We start from the raw sequence: 21,117 nt of genomic DNA, 5'->3' as shown, positions 1-21,117 counted from the left end.
GGGTCTTAACTGGTCTCACAGGCAATGAGGCTGGAATTTGGTGTGATTGGGAGTAATGTTAAATCAACCTGGAAAGAGAGATGCAGCCAGACTGTGAAAGGCTTTAATGACAAAGGAGAATGTCTTTGATCATAGGAGGTAACAGGGAAGCACTGAGATTTCTCGAGCAGGGGAACCATATGGTCACACCTGAACTTTAAAGATAGTGATTTCATTCCAAATCCCAAGTTCTTCCTTTATAGCATGTCTCATTAACACACTATTAGCTAAGTATGTTCATTGATACTCCTTTACTGACCTCTGCAATCTTCCATCTGCTTAATGACCTGATCCCTTAAAGAAGACCAGTAGTTAACATTGAATTGTTTTCTTCTCATCATCTTTACCAATCTGGTGAGTTGCTTTAATTTGCACCTTGAGAATTTTAATTTGTATTAGTGATTTGAAGCATTTTTTTACTAGGGTAGTGGTAGTTTTCATTTCTGATTTTTTTTAATTTTTAGGCAATTGGGGTTAAGTGACTTGCCCAGGGTCACACAGCTAGTAAGTGTCAAGTGTTTGGTCTGAGGCCAGATTTGAACTCAGGTCCTCCTGACTTCAGGGCAGGTGCTCTATCCACTGTGACACCTAGCTGCCCCTCATGTCTGCTTTTTAAAATCACCCAGTTATTTTTAACCCCTTATCCATTAGAGAATAGTTCTTATTCTTATATAGTTATATTGATTCCCTATGTATCTTGGATATCAGATCTTTATCAGGCAGTTATACTGCAAACACATTCCTCCAATTAACTACTTCTCTTCACATTCTACATACATTTATTTTATTCATGGAAAAGTTTTTCAATTTCATGTAAGTAAAATCAAGTAAGCAGATTGGTGAATAGAGTCAATACCTATAGAGGTTTCTTTCCCTGTTTTGTACATTTTTGCCTACTTTATCTTCAGCCATCTCCTCTCTCTCTTTTCTGTTTCTTTGGGAATTTTCTACCAGCCATAGTTGTGCAAGTTAGCTACCTTCTATTCTTCTCCATTTTTTAAAGGCTGTGACATTTTACACTTAAGACATGTATCAGTTTGGAGTTTGTTGTGACAGGTAATATAAGATGCTGGTCTAAACCTTGTTTCTGCCAAACTGCTTTCCGGTTTTCAGCAACTATGGAGTCCTTATCCCAATAGTATACAAATTTGATTTTCAGCAAATATTTGTTTTAATTTTGTACTAATAATTGATATTAGTCACCTACTGTATGCCAAATACTGTGCTAGTTGTTAGGAATACAAATTACAAAAACTTATCTGAGCTCTGGTCTCAAGGTACTTACAATCCATGAGGAGGAGGGAGGGAGGTGGGACAGTATTTCCAAAGAGAACAGTACTGTGCAAGTTGGAGATAAAAGAAAATTTGAAGAGGAATCAAGAAGTAATGACTAGATACTACCATCATAATAATTAGCATTTAAATATTATCTTTTTTTATCTTGTGGTAGCAGATAAAAGATACTTTTCTCTTTCTTGATATGAGTAATGCTATCTCAGAATAAGCCTCCATTTTTTTGTTAAATGGCTAAGCACATCTAACCTTATATCTTACCTTCCTTTGACTCAGTTCTTTGTGCTAAGGTGATCAAAAACAGAGGCCTTAGACCTGTCTTAGACCTGAGGCCAGTGACAGACTAGCAGATTAGAAAGGCTCTGACTCTTCTCCACAGGAAAAAAAATTAATGACTGACAGCTTGTAAATCAGCACTGCTATGTATATTCTGTATGCCATAAGTACCTGTGAGACGTGGCTTAATGGTAAATAGCCATAGATAAACTGCCTGCTAAATAATGCTTCCTCCCCTGCTACTACATCCCCTCCCCAGCATTATAACAAATGAACAAGGGAAAAAAAAAGCCTTTTGCTAACTTGTATTCTAAACGTTAATGAAGAGGGTTTTCTAGTCACAATAATCCTCAGAACAACTCTGTAAGGTGGGTGTTATCATCCCTGTTTTACAGATGTAGAAACTGAGACTCTGATCTGCTGTTTGGTACACAGCTAATAAGAGCCCAAAGTGAGATTAGATCTCAAGCCTCTCCCTGTGCTAGGGAGGGGATCTCTTTTTACTGTGCAGCCTCATTTCTCTAACCAAGATGTAAGCCTGAAAGTTAAGACTTTCTCCCAGACATGTGTGGTGCCATCAAGGTATTGTTCAGACAAGAAATACACAGTGAAGATGCAGGCTCCAAAATTCAACTTATCTGAGATGTGAAACCAAGTAAACTTGACACTACCCCCCTGTGAACCAAACTGCCACATTTCCCCTGACTCTGTTAATGAATTAGTGTTTCTAAATACTCTGAAAGCTGATAATCATTGTACCAAGTGCTAAGCAGTTTGAATTAATAGTGTTAACAGACTTCAAGGCAAAACTGCTCCCAAAGTGATTTACTGAAAGAGAAGCAGCTTGGCATAATGGATAGAGAGATGAGCCCTTGGAATCAGAAAGACCTGGGTTCAAGTCCTACCACTGTGTGACACTGGATAAGTCGCTTAACCAGTTAGTGCTCCCAGGTACCACCTAAGATTATAAGATGCAGAACAGATGCCCATCTGAATTGGCTGAGGAAATTCCTCACCCCCAGGAGCTTTGTGTTTGAAATCATAGGAATGGTTAAAAATATATATTGCAAAGGAAAAAGCCTTGATCATATCAGTCATGTACCTAGAATCAATGCTTGATTCTAATCTCGATGAATTTCTGCTAAACTGGTGCATTTATAATGCTCCCAATGTTCCAAAAAGCTAATCATGGTATTTATTTAACTTAGTTCAGTAGAAATTTATTTCATGCCTATTATATAAAAGATACTGTGCTAGACCCTGCAGATAAAAAGACAAAAAGCTATCCTTGCCCTCAGGGAGCTTATATTCTGCCCATCCTCTCAACTGTCAAATAATCTTCCCAAAGCACAGAGCTGACCATGTCGACTTTCCCCTCCTCCCCCAATTCTAATGACTTCTTCATACCTCTAGCAACAAATATGAAATCCTGTTTGGAGTTCAGAGCCCTTCACAACTTGACTCTCCCTCCACCTTTGCAATTGTCTTACTCCTTACTCACCTGCCCCCATCCAGTGACACTGACCTTGCTGTTCCCAGAACAGCACGTTCCATCTCCCAACACTCCAGCTGTTTTCGCTGGCTGTCCGCCATGCCTGGGTTTCTCTCCATCTTCATCCCCATCTCCTGTCTTCCATGGCTTCCTCCAAGCCCCAGCTAAAATTCCACTTCCTCTGAGAAGCCTTCACTTTCCATACTGGTCCCTGTCCAATGCTGATTGTCTCCCATCAATTCTGTGCTTAGCACAGCACCAACACATAGTAGGTATTTAATAAATGCTTAGTGATTGACTGACTGGCAAATCAGTAAATAAACATATATATAAAGTTATATGGGATAATTTCCAAAGGCAAAGAGCACTTCAGAGCTGAAAGAGGCCTTAGAATGTATCTCATTCAATTCTTTCTTTCTCAAGTTGTGGAAACTGAGGTCCAGAGATGTAAATGACTTAGAAGAACCCCGAGTTGGTGTTTTTGCATTTCATTAGCCCTTAGAACGTCTTTGGTATTTCAGACAGCTGAAGTCTAAGTTGAAAGTTCAGAGTGAAGGTGAGGGATTTTGGATAGGAAAGCCATATCACAGATGTAAGATTCCTCCTGAGTAAGCTAAGGATAGCCCTAAGGATACGTAAGACCCAGACTCCCTCCAACCGGTACAATAACTCAAATTTCTGGTGGATAAGTAGTGCAAGTGTTATTATACTCATTTTATAGATGAAAGAACTGATGATGAGAAGATGAGCAACTTGACCATAGTAAGTTAGTGGCTGTATCAGAGTTGTCATTGATTTCCCAGGCAAGGAACACAAACTATCCCATCAGATCAAAGACAAACAATTTAAGGGGTTGGGGAAGACCATTGGAAATGAGGACTCCTGGGAGGAGAGACCTTGGGACCTCAGCCATGGAAAAGAAGCAGAAACCCCCAGACACTGACCCCTGTGGGCAGAGATCCTGAGACCCAGTGAGGCCATGGCAGAGAGGCTGATCCCAGGGAATGATACCAGCCAATAGCAGTGAGTGATAAGAAGGCAATAAGGCAGGGACAACCTGACTTGGAAGGGGTGGTACAACATCTTCTAACTCCCTGTTTTAGCCAATTCTCATTTGTGTGTGTGTGTTCATTTGTCTTATTTGATTATGCATATATCTTACAAGGGAAGACTTCTACTGAAGGGATAGAGGAAGATGAGTTAGAGATAGTAATAAACAGGAAAAAAGAATATAAATAAAACTTTTTCTTAATTTGCAAAAGCAATTAAAAGATGCAGGAGTGAACACAAATAGAGCAATTTTGTTAATTACCTTGTTAAATTTAGCACATGCACACACATACATATATTTTTTTTAATTCGAAGTCTATAACATTAACTAATTATTCTTGCTAACTACCTGCTGAGTTCATTTGTTTCTATAAGGCTAAATGAATGTAGGTATCACCAGGGCCTTCTGAATTTCAGCACCCAGGAGTAAAGATCCAATGGCCATACCCTAGTTATGGCCCTAGGCTGGGCTGAGACTGAACCACAGTCTTCTGACTTCATTGTTCCTTCCACTACGCCTTTGTTCTTCAGACCCAAGTGTTGCCTCCATGCGATCTCACTCATCCTTTTCTTTTGTCCTTTTTCTTCTAGGGTTTGCCACAGGACTCTAAGCTTCAGGGAAAGGAGGAAGCCTGTGACTAAAGCATGTGGCTGTGGGGCCCCCTGGATCTTTTCTGAGTCTCCCCTCCCTTGAAGTTGATGAGCTCCTGAGCCATTGACTAAGCCCTCCAGTCTCTCCAGCCAGCTGGCATCTGCCTCCATCCTTCTCCATCACAATGAGTGGCTTCTTTGCCTCCCTGGACCCCCGGAGGGTACAGTGGGGGGCTGCTTGGTATGCCATGCACTCCAGGATCCTTCGCACTAAGCCCGTGGAGTCAATGCTGGAAGGCACGGGGAGCACCGCACCTCATGGGACCAAGCTGGCCCAGGTGCTCACCACGGTGGACCTCATCTCCCTTGGGGTTGGCAGCTGTGTGGGCACTGGCATGTATGTGGTATCTGGGCTGGTGGCAAAAGAAATGGCAGGACCCGGTGTCATCGTGTCCTTTATCATTGCAGCTGTGGCCTCTATCTTATCAGGTGAGCATCTCAGCCTTGGGGTCAGCGTTGTGGAGGAGGCAGAGTTGGGAGGTGGGGGCAAGGGCAATTCCAAGGGAAGTCTGCCTTCCTCAAAGACTCATTTTGGTACATCAGTTCTCATTGCCCTCCCAGAGCTGAGGGTGATGAGATAGCAGAAGCAGAGTAGAGGGGGCTAAGAAATAAGATGGCAAAGAGTAAAGCTATTCTGCCTGGCACTTCACAGAATGAATGAGTGAATGAATGAATGAAAAGCATTTATTAAGCAATTACTATGTAAATTCAATTCAAAAAGCATTTATTAAGCACCTACTACATGCCAGATATTTTGCTACATGCTGGGTACAGAAAGGCATAATGAAAACATGCCTCTCCTCAAAGAACTGATATTCAAATTCACAGAATTTCACAGAGCTAAGGGACCTTAATGCCCTTCTAACTCAACCCATAATGAATAAGAATTCCCCTACAGCATACCCTACAAGTGTTTCTCTACACCTTCACTTTTTCTCCGTTGTGGACCCCTTGGGCAGTCTGATGAAACCTAGGGCCCCTTCTATGAAATGACATTTTTAAATACATAAAATACAAAGGAAACAAATTATAAAAGTATAGTTATTTTTTCAATTTGTTGTTGTTCAGTCATTTCAGTTATATCCAATTCTCTATGATCCCTTTCAGAGTTTTCTTGGCAAAGATACTGGAGTGGTTTGCCATTTCCTTCTCCAGCTCATTTTACAGATGAGGAAACTGAGGCAAACAGGGTTAAGTGACTTGCCCAGGGTCACCCATCTAGTAAATGTCTAAGGCCAGATTTGAACTCAGGAAGATGAGTTCTCCTGACTTCAGGCCTGAGCTGTAACCACAACACCACCTAGATGCCTCCCCCCGCCTCCTTTTTTTATTACAGGTATTTCTTTTCTCTCCTCACCTTGCCTGCAATGAAAATAAAAACAAAGTCTTATAAAAATATGCACAGTCCTGGACTCAAATTTCTCTGATAAAGGTCTCATTTGCAATATATAGAAGGAATTACTTCAAATTTTCAGTGAGTCATTCCCCAATTGACAAACGGTCAAAGGATATGAACAAGCAGCAATTGGTATGGACGACAACTGGTCCCTAATTGTTGGAGACAGGGGAGGGCTCCACTCCAGGCCCAGCACCAATATGCTGCTTTAAGGTTTGCAAAGTTTTTACTTTCCTTTGGTCCTCACAACAACTCTGGGAGGTGGGTGTTATTAATAACCCCCCCCCATTTTACACATGAGAAAAGTGAGGGATAAAGGTCAAGTGACTTGCCCAGGCCACATAGCTATTAAATGCCTAAGGCAATGAACATTTTTTTTCTAAAAGACCGGTGATTTCAACAACCACAAACCATGAAGTGTCAGTAAGGCAGCTTATAGCAGTGTGTCTTAGTGGAAAGGGGAGCGGCTCTCGAGTCAGAGGACACGGATTCAAATCCTGCTTCCAATGCTTACTGCATGCATGACTTTGGGCAATTCTCTTCACCTCTCTGAGACTCAGGTTTGTTATCTGTAAAATGGGGTTGGCTAGTTAACATAACTTCTGAGGTCCCTTCCAGCCCTAGATCTTTGACCTTGATTTCCTGAACTGTGAAAAGAGAGAGATTTCTGATTTTCAGAGTTTTAAGTAAGGACAAAGATAAAATCTGTGGGATGCTACCTTCAAGATATCAAAGAATTCTACCTGGTAATGCACCTATTCTTTCTCACTGGCTTTTTTTTATTGTTTTGGTTTGGTTTTTTTGTCTTTTTGGTGAGACAATTGGGGTTAAGTAACTTGCCCAGGGGTCACACAGCTAGTAAGTATTGTGTGTCTGAGGTCAGATTTGAACCCGGGTCCTCCTGACTCCAAGGCCAGAGGTCTATCCACTGTGCCACCTAGCTGCCCCTCTCACTTGGCTTTTATGAATACTCGTTTCCACTCTCTGCTGCTTCTCTGTTAATCATGTGCCACTCTTCTCCCACTTTTTAAGAGTTGTCAGAGCACATTTCAATGTGTGCCTAGACTCAGCATTGTCTAAATCCCTTTTGTTAAAGGGCAATGCCAAGTTAAGGGTACCTGGGCTTTTCTCAAAGTCTGAGGTCAGAGACCAAAGCTCACGTCCTAGTGATATTTCTCTACTGTGTTCCAGAATCTAGAATTGACAAAGGTTCTATGCTTTATGAAGTGTAAGAAAAAAATTAAGGGCAGCTAGGTGGCACAGTGGATAGAGCACCGGCCCTGAAGTCAGGAGGACCTGAGTTCAAATCCAGCCTCAGACCAAACACTTGACACTTACTAGCTGTGTGACCCTGGGAAAGTCACTTAACCCCAACTGCCAAAAAAAAAAAGTTAACATGGTTCTTTAAGGTTGTTCAAAAATGGGTTCCAGAAACATTTCCTAAAGATTGATGTCAAAACTAAGGAGGGTAGATTTTTTACAGTGAGAGCACAATTGACCAAAACAGTAAATTACCCAGGGCTTTACCTGTGTTCAGGTATAATGCTGGTAAATATTTACCAACCACATCTCTGAAAAGCAGGGGGAGGTGAAACCACACACATATGCATAATCTGCATTAGTAACCTTTTCTCCATCACTTTCTAAAGTCTAGATAAAAAACCAGTGAATGCAACTCTGGTTTGTAGTGTTTGCTGGTTTCTGAGATGTAAACGCTCACACTGAAACTTTGGTAATCCTCTCCAGTGAGACTGTATGAGCTGGCTCCAGCATATGCCTGCTTGTACTCACTGTTTATTTTCTCAGTGTTTTATTGGTGATTTTCCAAATCACTGTCATTTCCCAATGCCATCCCCTGCTAACCAGACTCACTGGTGTGACACATAATTGAAGTTAAACAAGATGAACTAACACGTTGTTTATGTCTGAAGAGCATAGTTGTCATTCTGCACTGCAGCTCACCCTCCCTACCAAGAGAAAGGATGTGTGTTTCCTCACTAGTCCTCCAGAGGAAAGGTTGTCATCGCATGGATTAGAATGTGGGGTTTTTCTTTACATTACTGTAGTCATGAAAATTATTCCCTTGCTGCTGCTTATTTTCATCAGTTCATGCAAACCTTAAGTTTCTCTGAATTCTTCATATTTTTCATTTCTTACAGTGCCCTAATATACATAGCATTCATGTACCATGATTTCTTCATCCATTCCCCCATCAACAGATATCACTTTGTTTCTGGCTTAGTTTTATTGCTACAACAAATAATGCTGCTATGAATGTTTTGATACACACACACACACACACACACACACACACACACACACACACATACACACAGTCACCTTTCCCTTTGTCTTTACACTTTGGAGTAAAAAGACCAGTATTGGTCAGACTCAGTCAAAAGATATAAACATTTGGGTGACTTTGGGAACATAGTCCAAAAACTTTTCTAGATGAGCTGGGCCAAGTCACCTTGCCAATGGTATATTAATGTTACATTTGACTCCTAGAGAAAAGCAAATCACTGAAAACAGAAAGAAATAAACCCATACGAAGGATTTCATTGCAGGGTAGAGATGGCCTGTGCTTTTATTGAAATAGAGAGCTCCCAATAAAAAACCAGTTCCTTACACTAATGCAAATGAGTACCTGCTTTGTAACTTAAAATGTTGCCTAGAGCAGAAGAAATTAAGTAATTTGCCAAAGGATACATAGTATGTATTGGAGGCGACACTCAAATCCAGAACCTCCTGAATCTAACATCACGCTGAACATACACAGAAACCACAGATTTCAGAGAGGGTGAGTGCTGAGCCCAGTCTCAGGATACCTCCAGTATCCTACAACACTCTTCGCCCAAAGACTCAAATATGTTCATCACCCTGGGCTTTCTAAATCAGGTAAGGTTTCCGAAAGACTTCGAACAAGTGTTGGAACAAAAAAATTTCCTACTTAATCTTCAATGAACCAGAGAATTCCTACTCCCTACCCACAGAAGACTGATTGATTATTTTCTGTATTTTTGTTTATTGCAAATTAATTTGTTTATGAAGGGTTGGATGTGACTGAGAATAATTGAATTTTATGCAATTTGCACTTAAAGAGGGAAATTTTGTAAAGGTCTAAATCTATATAGTACAGACATCATTGTTTGTAGACAAAGATTACTACCCCACGCTGATCTCTAAAACCAGCTTCTGATTCTAATAATCTGCAATTCCATGGGAGATAAGATCATGTGATAGAGAGAAAGACCTGAGTTCCAGTCTCAATTTGGTACACACTGGCTGTGTGACCTTGAATAAATCACTTAACTTCTCAGAAAATTGTCTAAGACAGAGCTCACCCCTTTCTTGTGTCCTGGACCCTTTGAAGCCTATGGACCCCTCTCTGAATAATGTTTTTAAATGTACAAAATAAAATATGTAGGATTACAAAGGAAACTAGTTATACTTAAATGCAGCTTATCAAAATGTAAAAAAAGAAAAAGAAAGAAAGAACAGCTCACAGAGCCCAGGTTATCTAAAACCCCCCATTGTACAGAAGATGCTGATCTGATTTGACAGAGGAAGTTTGCTCATGAAGGAGCCCCATAAACTGAAGAATTTACAGGTTCTATAAAAGAGATTTTACAAACTAGGTCAAAGGACCCTGGACAACTCTGCCTTGACTGCCTGGCTTATTAATATCTATTTCCCTTTGACAGGCAAAATATTTCATCCATTGGATGTTGTCTCCTGTCAGAAAGATACACCATGAATTGGATTTTCTTTTCGATGAAAGAATTCCATATAGATCATATGCTCTGGGTATGAAACATCCCAGGTAGTCACTCTGTCAACTAGCATTTATTAAGCACCTACTATGTGCCAGGCAGTGGGCCAAGCACTAGTGCTACAAAGAGAGGCAAAAACCAGACATTGCCCTTGAAAAGGCTATAGTCTAATGGGAAAGACAATATACAAACAATTCTATACAAACAAGAATAAAGATAGCTAGGATAAACTGGTGGTAGTATCAGAGGGAAGGCACTAGACTAGAGATCACCTTGTCCACCTCCCTCGTGTTACCTACGAGGAAACTGAAGCTCAGAGAGTCTCAGGGTGAATGTGGAGTCAAGCAGACCCCTACAAGGGAGCATGAACCAGATGTTTGATGACCTGGAAATTCAAACCGAGTGGCCTATTGGTAGCACATGGATTTCTTTTCCTCTGAGAAAAGCAAGATTTTTATCTGAGTCTAAACAAAGCCTCCAAGCTTCCTAAAATACATACATAGGTATATATATGTGTGTGTATATATACACATATGTGTGTATACATATATACATGTATATATACATGTATGCATGTGTGTATGTGTATATACTTCAGGCTTGACTGTTCAATTCAATCCAACAACCAATTAGTGAGCACTACTAGGTTTCAGGCAATGGAAATACAAACATTTGAGGGGAAACAGTGTATCCTACTGGGAGATATAACCTGTAGACAGCTGCATACATATATTCACACATATACATACGCATATATATAAGGGCACATATACATGTATTTGCACGTCCATATGCACATATATTTGTGTACACACACATACACAGTGTACATACAGACAAGTAAATAGAAACCATGGATTTGCCTTTCTTTTACTCCCAGCACTCAGCACAGTGTGTGGCACAGACTAAATAAATATTAATAAGTGCTCATTCGCTGACTAAACTAGAAATACATACAGTGTAAATCTAGAGTAATGGGAGGAAGGAAAAATCACTCACCACTAATGGGATCAGGAAAGGTGCACTAGGGAGCTAGTGATTCCAAAGTCCAGATGAGAGAGCGTACTCCAGGCATAGGGGAAAGCCTGTTCAAAGGCTTGGAGAGAATGCCATGCCCAGGCAAGAGGAAAAGGGCCAATATACAGGCCCAGAGAACGAACTGGGGAGGAATAATGTGTAATCAGCCCGAAAAGGGACACTGGAGCCATATTTGAAAAAGCTTTAGCTACCAGAGGAATTTGCATTTTATTCTAGAGGCTCTTGAAATGTCTTGAGCAGGGAAGTGACAGGGTCAGGACTGTCCCTCTGGCAGCTGTGTGGAGAAGGGACTAGACAGAGGAGAGGCTTGAGGCAAGGACATCAATCAGAAGCTATTACAATAGTCCTGGCCAGGTGAGGAGTGATGAGGGATTGAATGGGGTTTGTGGCTATGTCAGAGCATTATTTCTGAGTTTGGGGGGCTGAATTACTGAGTTTCATATTTTTATTTCCTGCTATAATCAGAGCCATAACTAGGAATTCTGGTGCCTGGAGTAAACAAGTTGTGGGGTAGACCTGAACAGAGACCTGGACCGTGATGCCTTGTATTTCACAGGAAGGCAGCTGGAGTCTGCCAGGGAATAGGAGAAGGGAAAGCTTCAAGTTCCCACCTTCATTAGTGCACCTGGAACATTGCAACATGAAAGGTAGAAAGTGGGTCCCTAAGCCCAGTAGCATGATGTGGAGTGAAGACAGTCTACCTTTGTCAGGCATAGCTGTCTTGCTTTGGGTGTGGCCCATTCCCAAGAAAGCAGAGCCTGTATCCCCATTGCATGAATTACAATCCACTTTCACCCAACTTTTCAACTCTAGGAAACAGTGGGGGAAAAGGCAGAGTGGGGGAATGGGAAGGTGTTAGGGAAAGGTAAACCCTGGGAAAGGGGCCCTAAAGCAAGGGGTCCTGGTGGCAGTCATGCCATCTAAAACAGGGATAGCTAGTCAAAAGTCTGCCACAGGGATGAAGAGCTGTCCCCTTACCAATATTTGCAGCCTAGGATAAAGCCCAAGCTACCCTGCCCTAGGAATGGCTCTGGCTGCAGTCCTCATCTCTAACTTTCTTTAAAGTGATTGATCCATTTGCTGTGCTGAGCTTACAATAAGTTCAAATCCCTCAAGACCTGGAGGAATGGTGTGGGCATCAGAGGGTACAGAATGAAGACCTGCCCCTTTCTTCCATGCACTGACCTTGAGGTTTGGGACTGGAAGAGTCTCCCTTCCAAGAGGTTTGTCCCGGGGTTCCCACATTGTTTAAACGTGGTTCTCGGTGTTCGGGCTACTCGTCTTGGGTTGTTTTCTCATAGCAGCAAGGTTGTTGTCTTAAGAAACAGAGGTTATTTAGATAGCCTAACAGTGAGTTGTCTTGTTTGCTTGTTCCAAGTCTTTGCCAAGCTGAGGCAGGATGTGGGCACTGGACCCCAGGAGTCTGGTGGGTCACTGGGGTTCTATTTCAGTCTCACTTTTCAAAGGCCTCTCCCAGCAATCAAGGAACTGCACATAGTCCAACTGCTCTACAGCTCTTGGGGCCAGCATCTCAACCGTGCCTTTCAGATTCAGTGATGCTGGTACTTCCAGAAGCCTCTGTCCACCAGAACCCCAACCCCACCACCTTTTCTCTAGAGCCACCGGAGAGAATCAGATGCATCAAGAAGCTCTTCCCTCTTACTTTGAGGAGACCCCCCTCATGCTACCACTTCAGCTTGTTCCAGTTCATTCTTCCAGCTACATGTAAATCAAGGCATGGAAAGGGACTTCTCAACATATCTGTCTGTCACCTGTCACAGGTAGAGAAAAGGCTGCTATTAAGAGAATCACCATCTCATCTAGGGCGCTGGATTGATGTCCTTGTAGGATGGAATATCTACTCTGCCAATTATAGGTCCAGAGGCAGTGAACAGGTATTTTTAATACAAATTTTGCAAGCTCTTCAAACCACTCTAATTGGAAGGTGAATTTAGCATGGCATGCATGGCAAAGATTCACGATATAGGGAAAAGAGTCCTGTGTCTGAAGTCAGAGGAACTGGGTTTAAATCTCACCTCTGATGCTTTCCATTCATGTGACCTTGGGCACGCCACTCACCCTTCATGGGCCTCAGTTTCCTTTTCTGTAAAATGAAGGGTCGAGACGCTCTCCAAAGTCCCTTCTAGATCTAGGATCCTATGAATGAAAAGAGTTGAGTGACCCCATGTATTCTGAGGGATTCCCTCTTCGGAAAAGCTAGGCTCTGTGCTTTTTCTTATTTCTTTTTTCAAATGTTCTACATCATCTGTTACAATGAGTGCCTTAGTATAGCAAGGGCTCATTAAATGTGCTTGACTAATGATAGTTTTTTCTAGCATCTACTCTCTTGCCCAGTCAGATAATCAAGCAGGCAGTATTTATTAATTACTGGTGCCCATTCTCCCTAACTACCTTGTGTTTATTTTGTATTTATTCTACATAAAATTATTCTGAAGGTACACACTACTGAACTCCATATTAGGCATCTACTGTATGCCTACACTGGGGTAGACCCTGGATACAAAGACAAAAGTGAAATAAATACTAAGGGAGTTCAGAGAAGACAGGGACAAAAATAAAGGAAGGCTCAATGGAAGCGGTGAGCACCAGCTAGAGCACACATTGGACCTGAGTTCAAATCGTGCCCCTGACACTTACTACCTGGGTAACCTGGGCCTTGATTTCCTCACCTGTAAGATGAAAAATTTAAACTAGATGCCTCTGAGATCCCTTCAGATCTGTAATAAGGAAAGGATTATATCTGACTGCATAGGAAATGTTTACTTTTTCCAAAATCAACATCTAGTCCACAAAGGTTTATTGTTCCTAAACTGGTCTGGTATTGACCAAGTCAGCTACCACTTGCCACCTTTGGACAGCATCCAAATGTAGCTATTGATTCTTCCTTTGATTCTTAGAGTACTCCCAGACATCGTAATCGTGGCAAAACCTTGCTAGCCAGGCCTGTGAGAGGCTAAGAGAAAATCAGGGCTGGCTTTGTAGTCAGAGGACCAGGGTTCAGACTTCCTGAGAGACGTTGGGTGGGTCCCTTCACCTTCACTGGCCTCAGTTTCCTCATCTGTAAAATGAAAGGGTTGGACTCAGTAGTCCCTTCCAGCTCTTACTATCTGCAAAGCACTTTAGATCAACTATCTCCCTTGAGCCCTGTGAAGGGGCTACCACAGGTGTTATTTCCCATATTGTGGATGAACCGACTGAGACTCAAAAAAATCTGCCCCTGGCCATGAGGCTAATAAGTGTCAGAGGCACAGGCTTTCCTAATTCTGGATCCAGTGAGCTTTCCACTAGGACAGGGTGCCTCCTCAAGCTGAGGCACTGATTGGGCGATTAGCCCTCTCTGTCAAAGCACATGCAAGTACTAAAGGATGGGAGGATCACATAGACAGAAAAAACCGCTCTACCAACTCCTTAACAATAATAGCTGACATTTACACAGCACTCTTTAAGTCTGGCAAAGCGATATGTGAAAATGATCTAATTTTATCTTCACAGTAACCCTAGGAGGTAGGTGGTATTATTATCCCCATTTTACAGATGAGACAGCTGAGGCACACAGAGTTAGGTGACCTGCCTGGAGTCACACAGATAGCAAATGTCCAAGGCCAGATTGGAACTCAGGTCTTCCTGACTCCAGGTCCAGTAATCTACCCACTGAGCCATGTAGCTACGTCTTTTCCTATGAATATCCCTAGGCTCACTTGCAAGGAAAGGTGGAAAAAACTGTTATTCCGGTATGACAGGTTGATGAAGTGACTTGACAAGATGGTAGACTAGAGGCGGCTGGGGGAACGTTACATGATGGCTGTCTTTGGGATTTGAAGGCTTGTCAAATCAAAGAGGTTTAGGTTCATTCTTCTTGGCCCTAGAGAACAGAACGATGAACAGTGGGAAGAAGTTACAAAAAGGTAGATTTAGATTTTACATCAGGAAAATCTCTTTGTGAGAGCTGTCCCAAAGTGGAATGGGCGGCTTAGGGAGGAAGGTGACTCCCTGACCGTTAGTCGGCTCTGTGTAGTGTGGATTCTTCTTTAAGCATGATGGTCTCAAACCTAGATGGCCAGTGAGGGCTCTTTTAGCTCTAGGAAGCTGTGATTCTTTGATTCTCTTTTCTCTTTGGGGTGTTTACTAGCAATTGGTCTATTTCATGACAGGCTAAGCAGTGAGAGACCCCTGTTGCTGATGTTTTCTTGATTCTGCCAAACTTTAGCAAATCAGTCATTCTATTCAAGCTGAAAAGGATCTTAGCTACAGGGCAGGTCATTTGGCCAAGCCCATTGCACCTAAGTCAACAAAGGATGGCGAGTCTGTGCCATGGCCAATGGCAAGAGAATGAGTAATGATCTAGGGAGATGATTATGAGAAGATGACAATGTACTTGGATGTAGAGGAATCTAGATCCCTCTGCAAAAACTCTGGTGGGGCTTAGAAATGCACCACTGTGAAAAAAGAACACTTACCTGCCCAAAAATCCATAGAGAGACTCCCTGGAGTCAACTCAAAATAACCTCAAACTATTATAGCCCACAGCGGCTAGGACCTCCACCATGGAAGCTTTGGGAAGATGGGCTGAATCAGACACAGAATCATAGAATCTCAGAGCTGAGGATGACCTCATAGGCCACCATCCAATGGAAAACTAAAAATGAAACCCCTCTACAACACCACCCAACCAACAGTTATCCAGGCTCTATTCAAAAATCTCTGGTAAGAGGAAACTCACAACCACCAAGAAAGCCCACTTCACTTTTGGATAGCAATAATTGTCTGGAAGTCTTTCCTTGTTTGACTTGCACCCATAATTGCTAGCTCTATCCTCTGGGACTGAGCTATTTCACCCCTCTCTTCTACATGATAATCTTTTATTTGTATGTATCTCTTCATCTCAGAGACAGCAATGTACCCAATCATGGTAAAATGAGCTCTCTCTAGTGGTGATTCTTGATAACACAAGTGTTGCAGGGCTCCTGTGAGACAGGTAAGGTTCATGATGGCCACCAAATGTTGACACCAACTTGTCAACCTGAGTCAGCACTTCTGAGTGTATCCACCAATCCTCAACTATCTCTTCCCAAATGCTCAGGAGTTCTGGCTTCCCCCATCCCTGAGAATAAGCTGTGTATGCATAAGGGAGCCCAAATAATTGCAAAACCATAATGCTTTGACCTAGAAAGGTCATCGAGTCTGACCTCTCATTTGGCAGGTGAGGAAACTGGAGGGGAGCAGTTAAGTGACTTTCTGAAGTTTATATAGAAAGTAGCAAGAATTCAAAGCCATTTCCCCAAACTCCAAAACCGTTGTTCTTCCCAGTTGAATCCAAGTCAAGAAATATTTACTAAATGTCCACTATGTTCTGGGCACTGTGGTAGGCACTTGGGTTGTGAAGACAAAAACATACATGCACACATATATATACATACGTGCATACTTAAGCATGTAAGACTTAAACTCACACCCTCCTTACTTCAAATCCAGCTCTCTCTATATGTGTGGCAGGGAAGAATAATCCAAAGAATGGCAGAACTGTTGAGAAAACAACTAAAGAGACAAGAGTGTGTTTGAAAGTTTACATTTCAGTAGATTCTTTTGTCCTGGTAGAATTCTTCTGTCATCCAGGCATATGTAGTATAACCTGAATCAATATTTCACAGATATAAGAAGATCTTAGGTCATGTTACAACCTTGAAAACCAATAGCTACATAACTAAATAACTAAAGCCATCTGGGTTTGCCCTCTTTTGGTACAGAGGAAAAAATCTTTGGATTTGGATTCAGAAGACTGGAATTCAAAACCTGACTCTGCTAATTATGAACTGTGTGACCTTGGGTCAGTTGCTTTAGCTCTGAACTCAGTTTCCTCGTCTGTAAAATGAGGGAGAAACTAGTGTTTAGAGCTATGAATTCTGGATCTCTAAAGTCAGCCATTCAGGTTTCTATCCAGGTTAATAGCTTCAAAAAAAAAAAAAGCCGTCTGGCTGTCACACAAATAGATGAGATCTTCATGAATTCCAAGCCCTCTTCCTATAGATAATCCATCAGCATGATAATACAGTCAGCCCTGTAGTTCAGAAGGAAAAGGAAAAAAACAAATAACAATGACAAAATAATTCATATTTTTATGAGAAATTTTTCAAAAGTTCACCTTTTATTTTGGAAGGAGGGCAACCTATGAAGGGCATAGACAGAAGACAGTAACTTTGACACGTTTTCAAACTTTACTTTTCATGCTATTTTTCAGAATGAAGGCATTTTAACAACTATCCTAAAAGTTCCATTTCTCTTTTGTTTTATGCTTAATTTTTTTTTACTTTTATTTCACATTGATACCCTTTTAAACAGCATTCTAGTTAAAAATCCTCATGGATATAAGTCAAAGCTAGGTGATACAGTGGATAGAGTGCTGAGCCTGAAGTCAGGAAGACCCATCTTCCTGAGTTCAAATCTGGCCTCAGACACTCACTAGCTGTGTGACTTTGGGCAAGTCACTTAACCCTGTTTCCCTCAGTGTCCTCATCTGTAAAACGAGCTGGAGAAGGAAATGGCAGGTCACTCCAGCACCTTTGCCAAGAAAACCTCAAATGAGGTCACAAAAAGGCAGACATGACTGAAAACTGAACAACAACATCGAGATATGGGAACATGGTGAAAGCTATCCCAAGCAGCTGTACCCTGTCGTGGCGTGAGCAGGGGTAGTATTATCTGGGGCATCACAAGAGTAGAAAAGACTGGTGTTTTGGCTAACAGTCAATTAGACTGACCGCAACTTTGCTGCCTTCAAGCAGATTTGGCTTTTCATGGAGAAAGAGCCAGACCCAGATAGCCTCAATTTCTCTCACATGCAATAATGCCACTCAACATCCAGGAGAACATAAACTGCTTAAGGGCAAGGACCACTAGGTTTTTTACTTTGAATCCCTAGTGTCTGACATATGCAAGAGCATATAGGAGGCACTTAATAACAAGTATTTATTTTTATTTATAATTTATACATTTTTTTCTTTAAATTTTGAGTTCCAAAATCTCTCCTTCCCTCCCACTTTGTTCCCCACCCACAGAGAAGGTAAACAATATGATATCAATTATAAGTGCGAAATCATGCAGAACCTATTTCCATATTAGCCATTTTTTTCAAAAAAGAACAAGAAAAATAAATAAAATGAGAAAATTATCATTTAATTTGCACTGAGAGTTCATCACTTCTCTCTCTAGAAGTGGATAGTATTTTTTTCATGAGTCCTTTGAAATCATCTTGGATCATCATATTGATCAGAGTAGCAAAGTCTTTCAAAGTCGATCATCATTACAACACGGATCTCTCAGTTCTTCTCACTTCACTTTGCAGCAGTTCATACAGGTCTTGCCATGTTTTTTCTGAAGCCACCCCCCTTGTCATTCCCACAGCACAATAGCAGTCTATCACATTCGTCCACCACAACTTGTTCAGCCATTCCCGAATTTATGAGCATCCCCTTGATTTCTGATTCTTTGCCACCACAAAAAGAGTTGCTATAAATATTTTTGTACATGGAGGTCTTTTTCCTTTTTCTTTGATCTCTTTGGTTTACAGACCTAGTAGTGGTACGGCTGGCTCAAAAAGTATCCACAGATTTGTAACGTATTTGGGCATATTTCCTAATTGTTCTCCAGAATGGTTGGACCAGTTCACAACTCCACCAACAGTTCATTAGTGTACTTATTTTTCCTTCTTCCCTTCCAGCATTTGTCATTTCTGATAGGTGTGAGGTAGTACTCAGAGTTATTTTAATTTGCATTTTTTAATCAACAGTGATTTGAAGCATTTTTCTTGTCTATAGATAGGGAAGCTAGGTGACACAGTGGATAGAGTGCTGGCCTTCAAGTCAGAAGGACTTGAGTTCAAATCTGACCTCAAACATTTACTAGCTGTGTAGCCCTGGCCAAGTCACTTAACCTTGTTTGCCTCAGTTTCCTCATATGTAAAATGAGCTGGAAAAGGAAACGGCAAACCACTCTAGTATTTTTGCTGAGAAAATGGATTCACAAAGAGTCAGACACGATTAATCAAGTAAGCAACAGCAATAGATAGCTTTGATTTCTTTTTCTAAAAACTGCCTTTTTATATGCTTTGGCTATTTAGCCATTGGGGATACTATACTCAGTACACATTGGAGAAAAGAGAACTTTATCAGACAAACTTGCTGTAAAAAGCTTTCATATTATTTCATTGTCTACAGTACCTTTTAGCAAAATACAGTTTCTGTGATAAACCCTTTTAGTTAAGTTTATTTTTGCTTTTGCTTTGTCTGAGATCATCATTGCTACTCCCACCCATTTTAGTTCAGCTGAAGCATGTTAGATTCTGCCCCAGCTCTTTATTTTAACTCTGTGTATCATTCTGTTTCAAGTGTGTCTTTTGTAAACCACATATTGCTGGATTCTGAGTTCTAATCTATTCTGCTATCTGCTTCCCTTTTATGGATAAGATCATCCCATTCAAATCCACAGTTATGACTACTAGTTGTGTATTTCCCTTTATTCTATTTCTGCTATTTCTTCTCTGTCTCTTTTTATCCTGTCCCTCCTCAAAAGTCTATTTTGTTTCTAACCACTGCCTCCCTTAATTCTGCCCTCCCTTTTATCATCCCCTCCCTTTCTCTTATCCCCTTCTCCTCCTACTTCCTACTGGGTAAGTTACATTTCTAAACACAACTGAATGTGTGCGTGTGTGTGTGTGTGTGTGTATGTGTATTCTTCTCTCTTTGAACCAATTCCTGTGATACTGAAGTTCAAGCATTGCCCATCACCCTCCTCATTATTCCCTCCACTATAAAATCTCTTCCTTGTGTGCCTTATTTATGTGAGAAAATTTTCCCCATTCTACCTCTCCCTTCCCCCTTCTCCCAATTCATCCCTCTTTCTCATCCCTTCTTTTTTGGAGATCATTCCAACATAATCAATTCACATCCACACCCTCTGTCTGTGTAAACTTGTTTTAACTACCCTGATAATGATAAAAGTTTTTAGGAATTGCATGAATCATCTTCCCATAAAGGAATGTAAACAGATTAACTTTAATGAGACCCTTATGATTACTCTTTCATGTTTACCTTTTTATGCTTCTCTTGAATCATATTTAAATGTCAAAATTTCAATTCAGCTCTAGTCTTTTCATCAGGAATGCTTGAAAGATCTCTATTTCATTAAAATATCCATTTTTCCCTTGCGGGATTATACTCAGTTTTGCTGGGTAGGTTACTCTTATTTGTAATCCTAGCTTCCCTTCCTTCCAGAATATTATATTCTGAGCCCTCTGATCCTTCAACATGAAAATCACCAAATATTATATGATTCTGACTGTGGTTTAATATTTGAATTGTTTCTTTCTGGCTACTTGGAAGTATTTTTCTTTGACCTAGGAGCTCTGGAATTTGGCTATGATATTCCTAGGAGTTGTCATTTTGGGATCTCTTTCAGGAAGTGATTAACAAATTATTTTGGTTTCTATTTTACCCTCTGGATTTCAGATATTTAGGCAATTTTCCTTTATAATTTCTTGAAATGTGTCTAGGCTCTTTCTTTGATGATGGCTTTCAGGTAGTCCAATAATTTTTAAATTATCTCTCATCAATCTGTTTTCCACATCAGTTGTTTTTCCAATGAAATATTTCACATTTTCTTCTATTTTTTTCATTCTTTTTTTACTTTGTTGTATTGTTTCTTGAAATTTCATGTATTCATTTGCTTCAACTTGTCCAATTCTAATGTTTAAGGAATTATTTTCTTCAGTGAGCTTTTGTACCTTCTTTTTCATTTGACCTTTTCTGCTTTTTAAAGAGTTCTTTTCTTCAGTGAATTTGTGCCCTTTTTACCGTTAGGCCAATTCTGTTTTTCAAAGTGTTATTTTCTTCAGCATTTTTCTACCCTTTTCACCAATCTGTTAATTCTCATTTCGTAGTCTTCTCACATCACTCTCATTTTTTTCCCAAATATTTCCTCTACCACTCATCTCTTTCTTTAACTCTTCCAGGAATTCTTGTTGGGCTTGGATCCAATTAGCATTTTTCTTTGAGGCTTTGCTTCTGGGGGTTTTCACACTGTTGTCTTCTTCTGAG

General features: G+C 40.9%; 1 protein-coding gene across 1 annotated transcript in view; it reads left to right on the top strand.

Annotated features, from left to right (window-relative positions):
* Positions 1 to 21,117, top strand: part of SLC7A14 (solute carrier family 7 member 14) — a 146,588-nt gene that overhangs the window by 50,973 nt on the left and 74,498 nt on the right. The window contains exon 2 of the mRNA XM_020980348.2: positions 4,742 to 5,230. Coding sequence (XP_020836007.1) covers positions 4,927 to 5,230 — 304 coding nt within the window. The 5' untranslated portion in view covers positions 4,742 to 4,926. The remainder of the gene's footprint in view (positions 1 to 4,741; positions 5,231 to 21,117) is intronic.

Source organism: Phascolarctos cinereus, unplaced genomic scaffold (genome assembly GCF_003287225.1).
Source record: "Phascolarctos cinereus isolate Bilbo 61053 unplaced genomic scaffold, phaCin_HiC Scaffold_7;HRSCAF=346, whole genome shotgun sequence".
Taxonomy (NCBI): Eukaryota; Metazoa; Chordata; class Mammalia; order Diprotodontia; family Phascolarctidae; genus Phascolarctos; species Phascolarctos cinereus.
The sequence above is the reverse complement of the archived record's forward strand: the minus strand, read 5'-3'. Positions and strand labels throughout refer to the sequence as shown.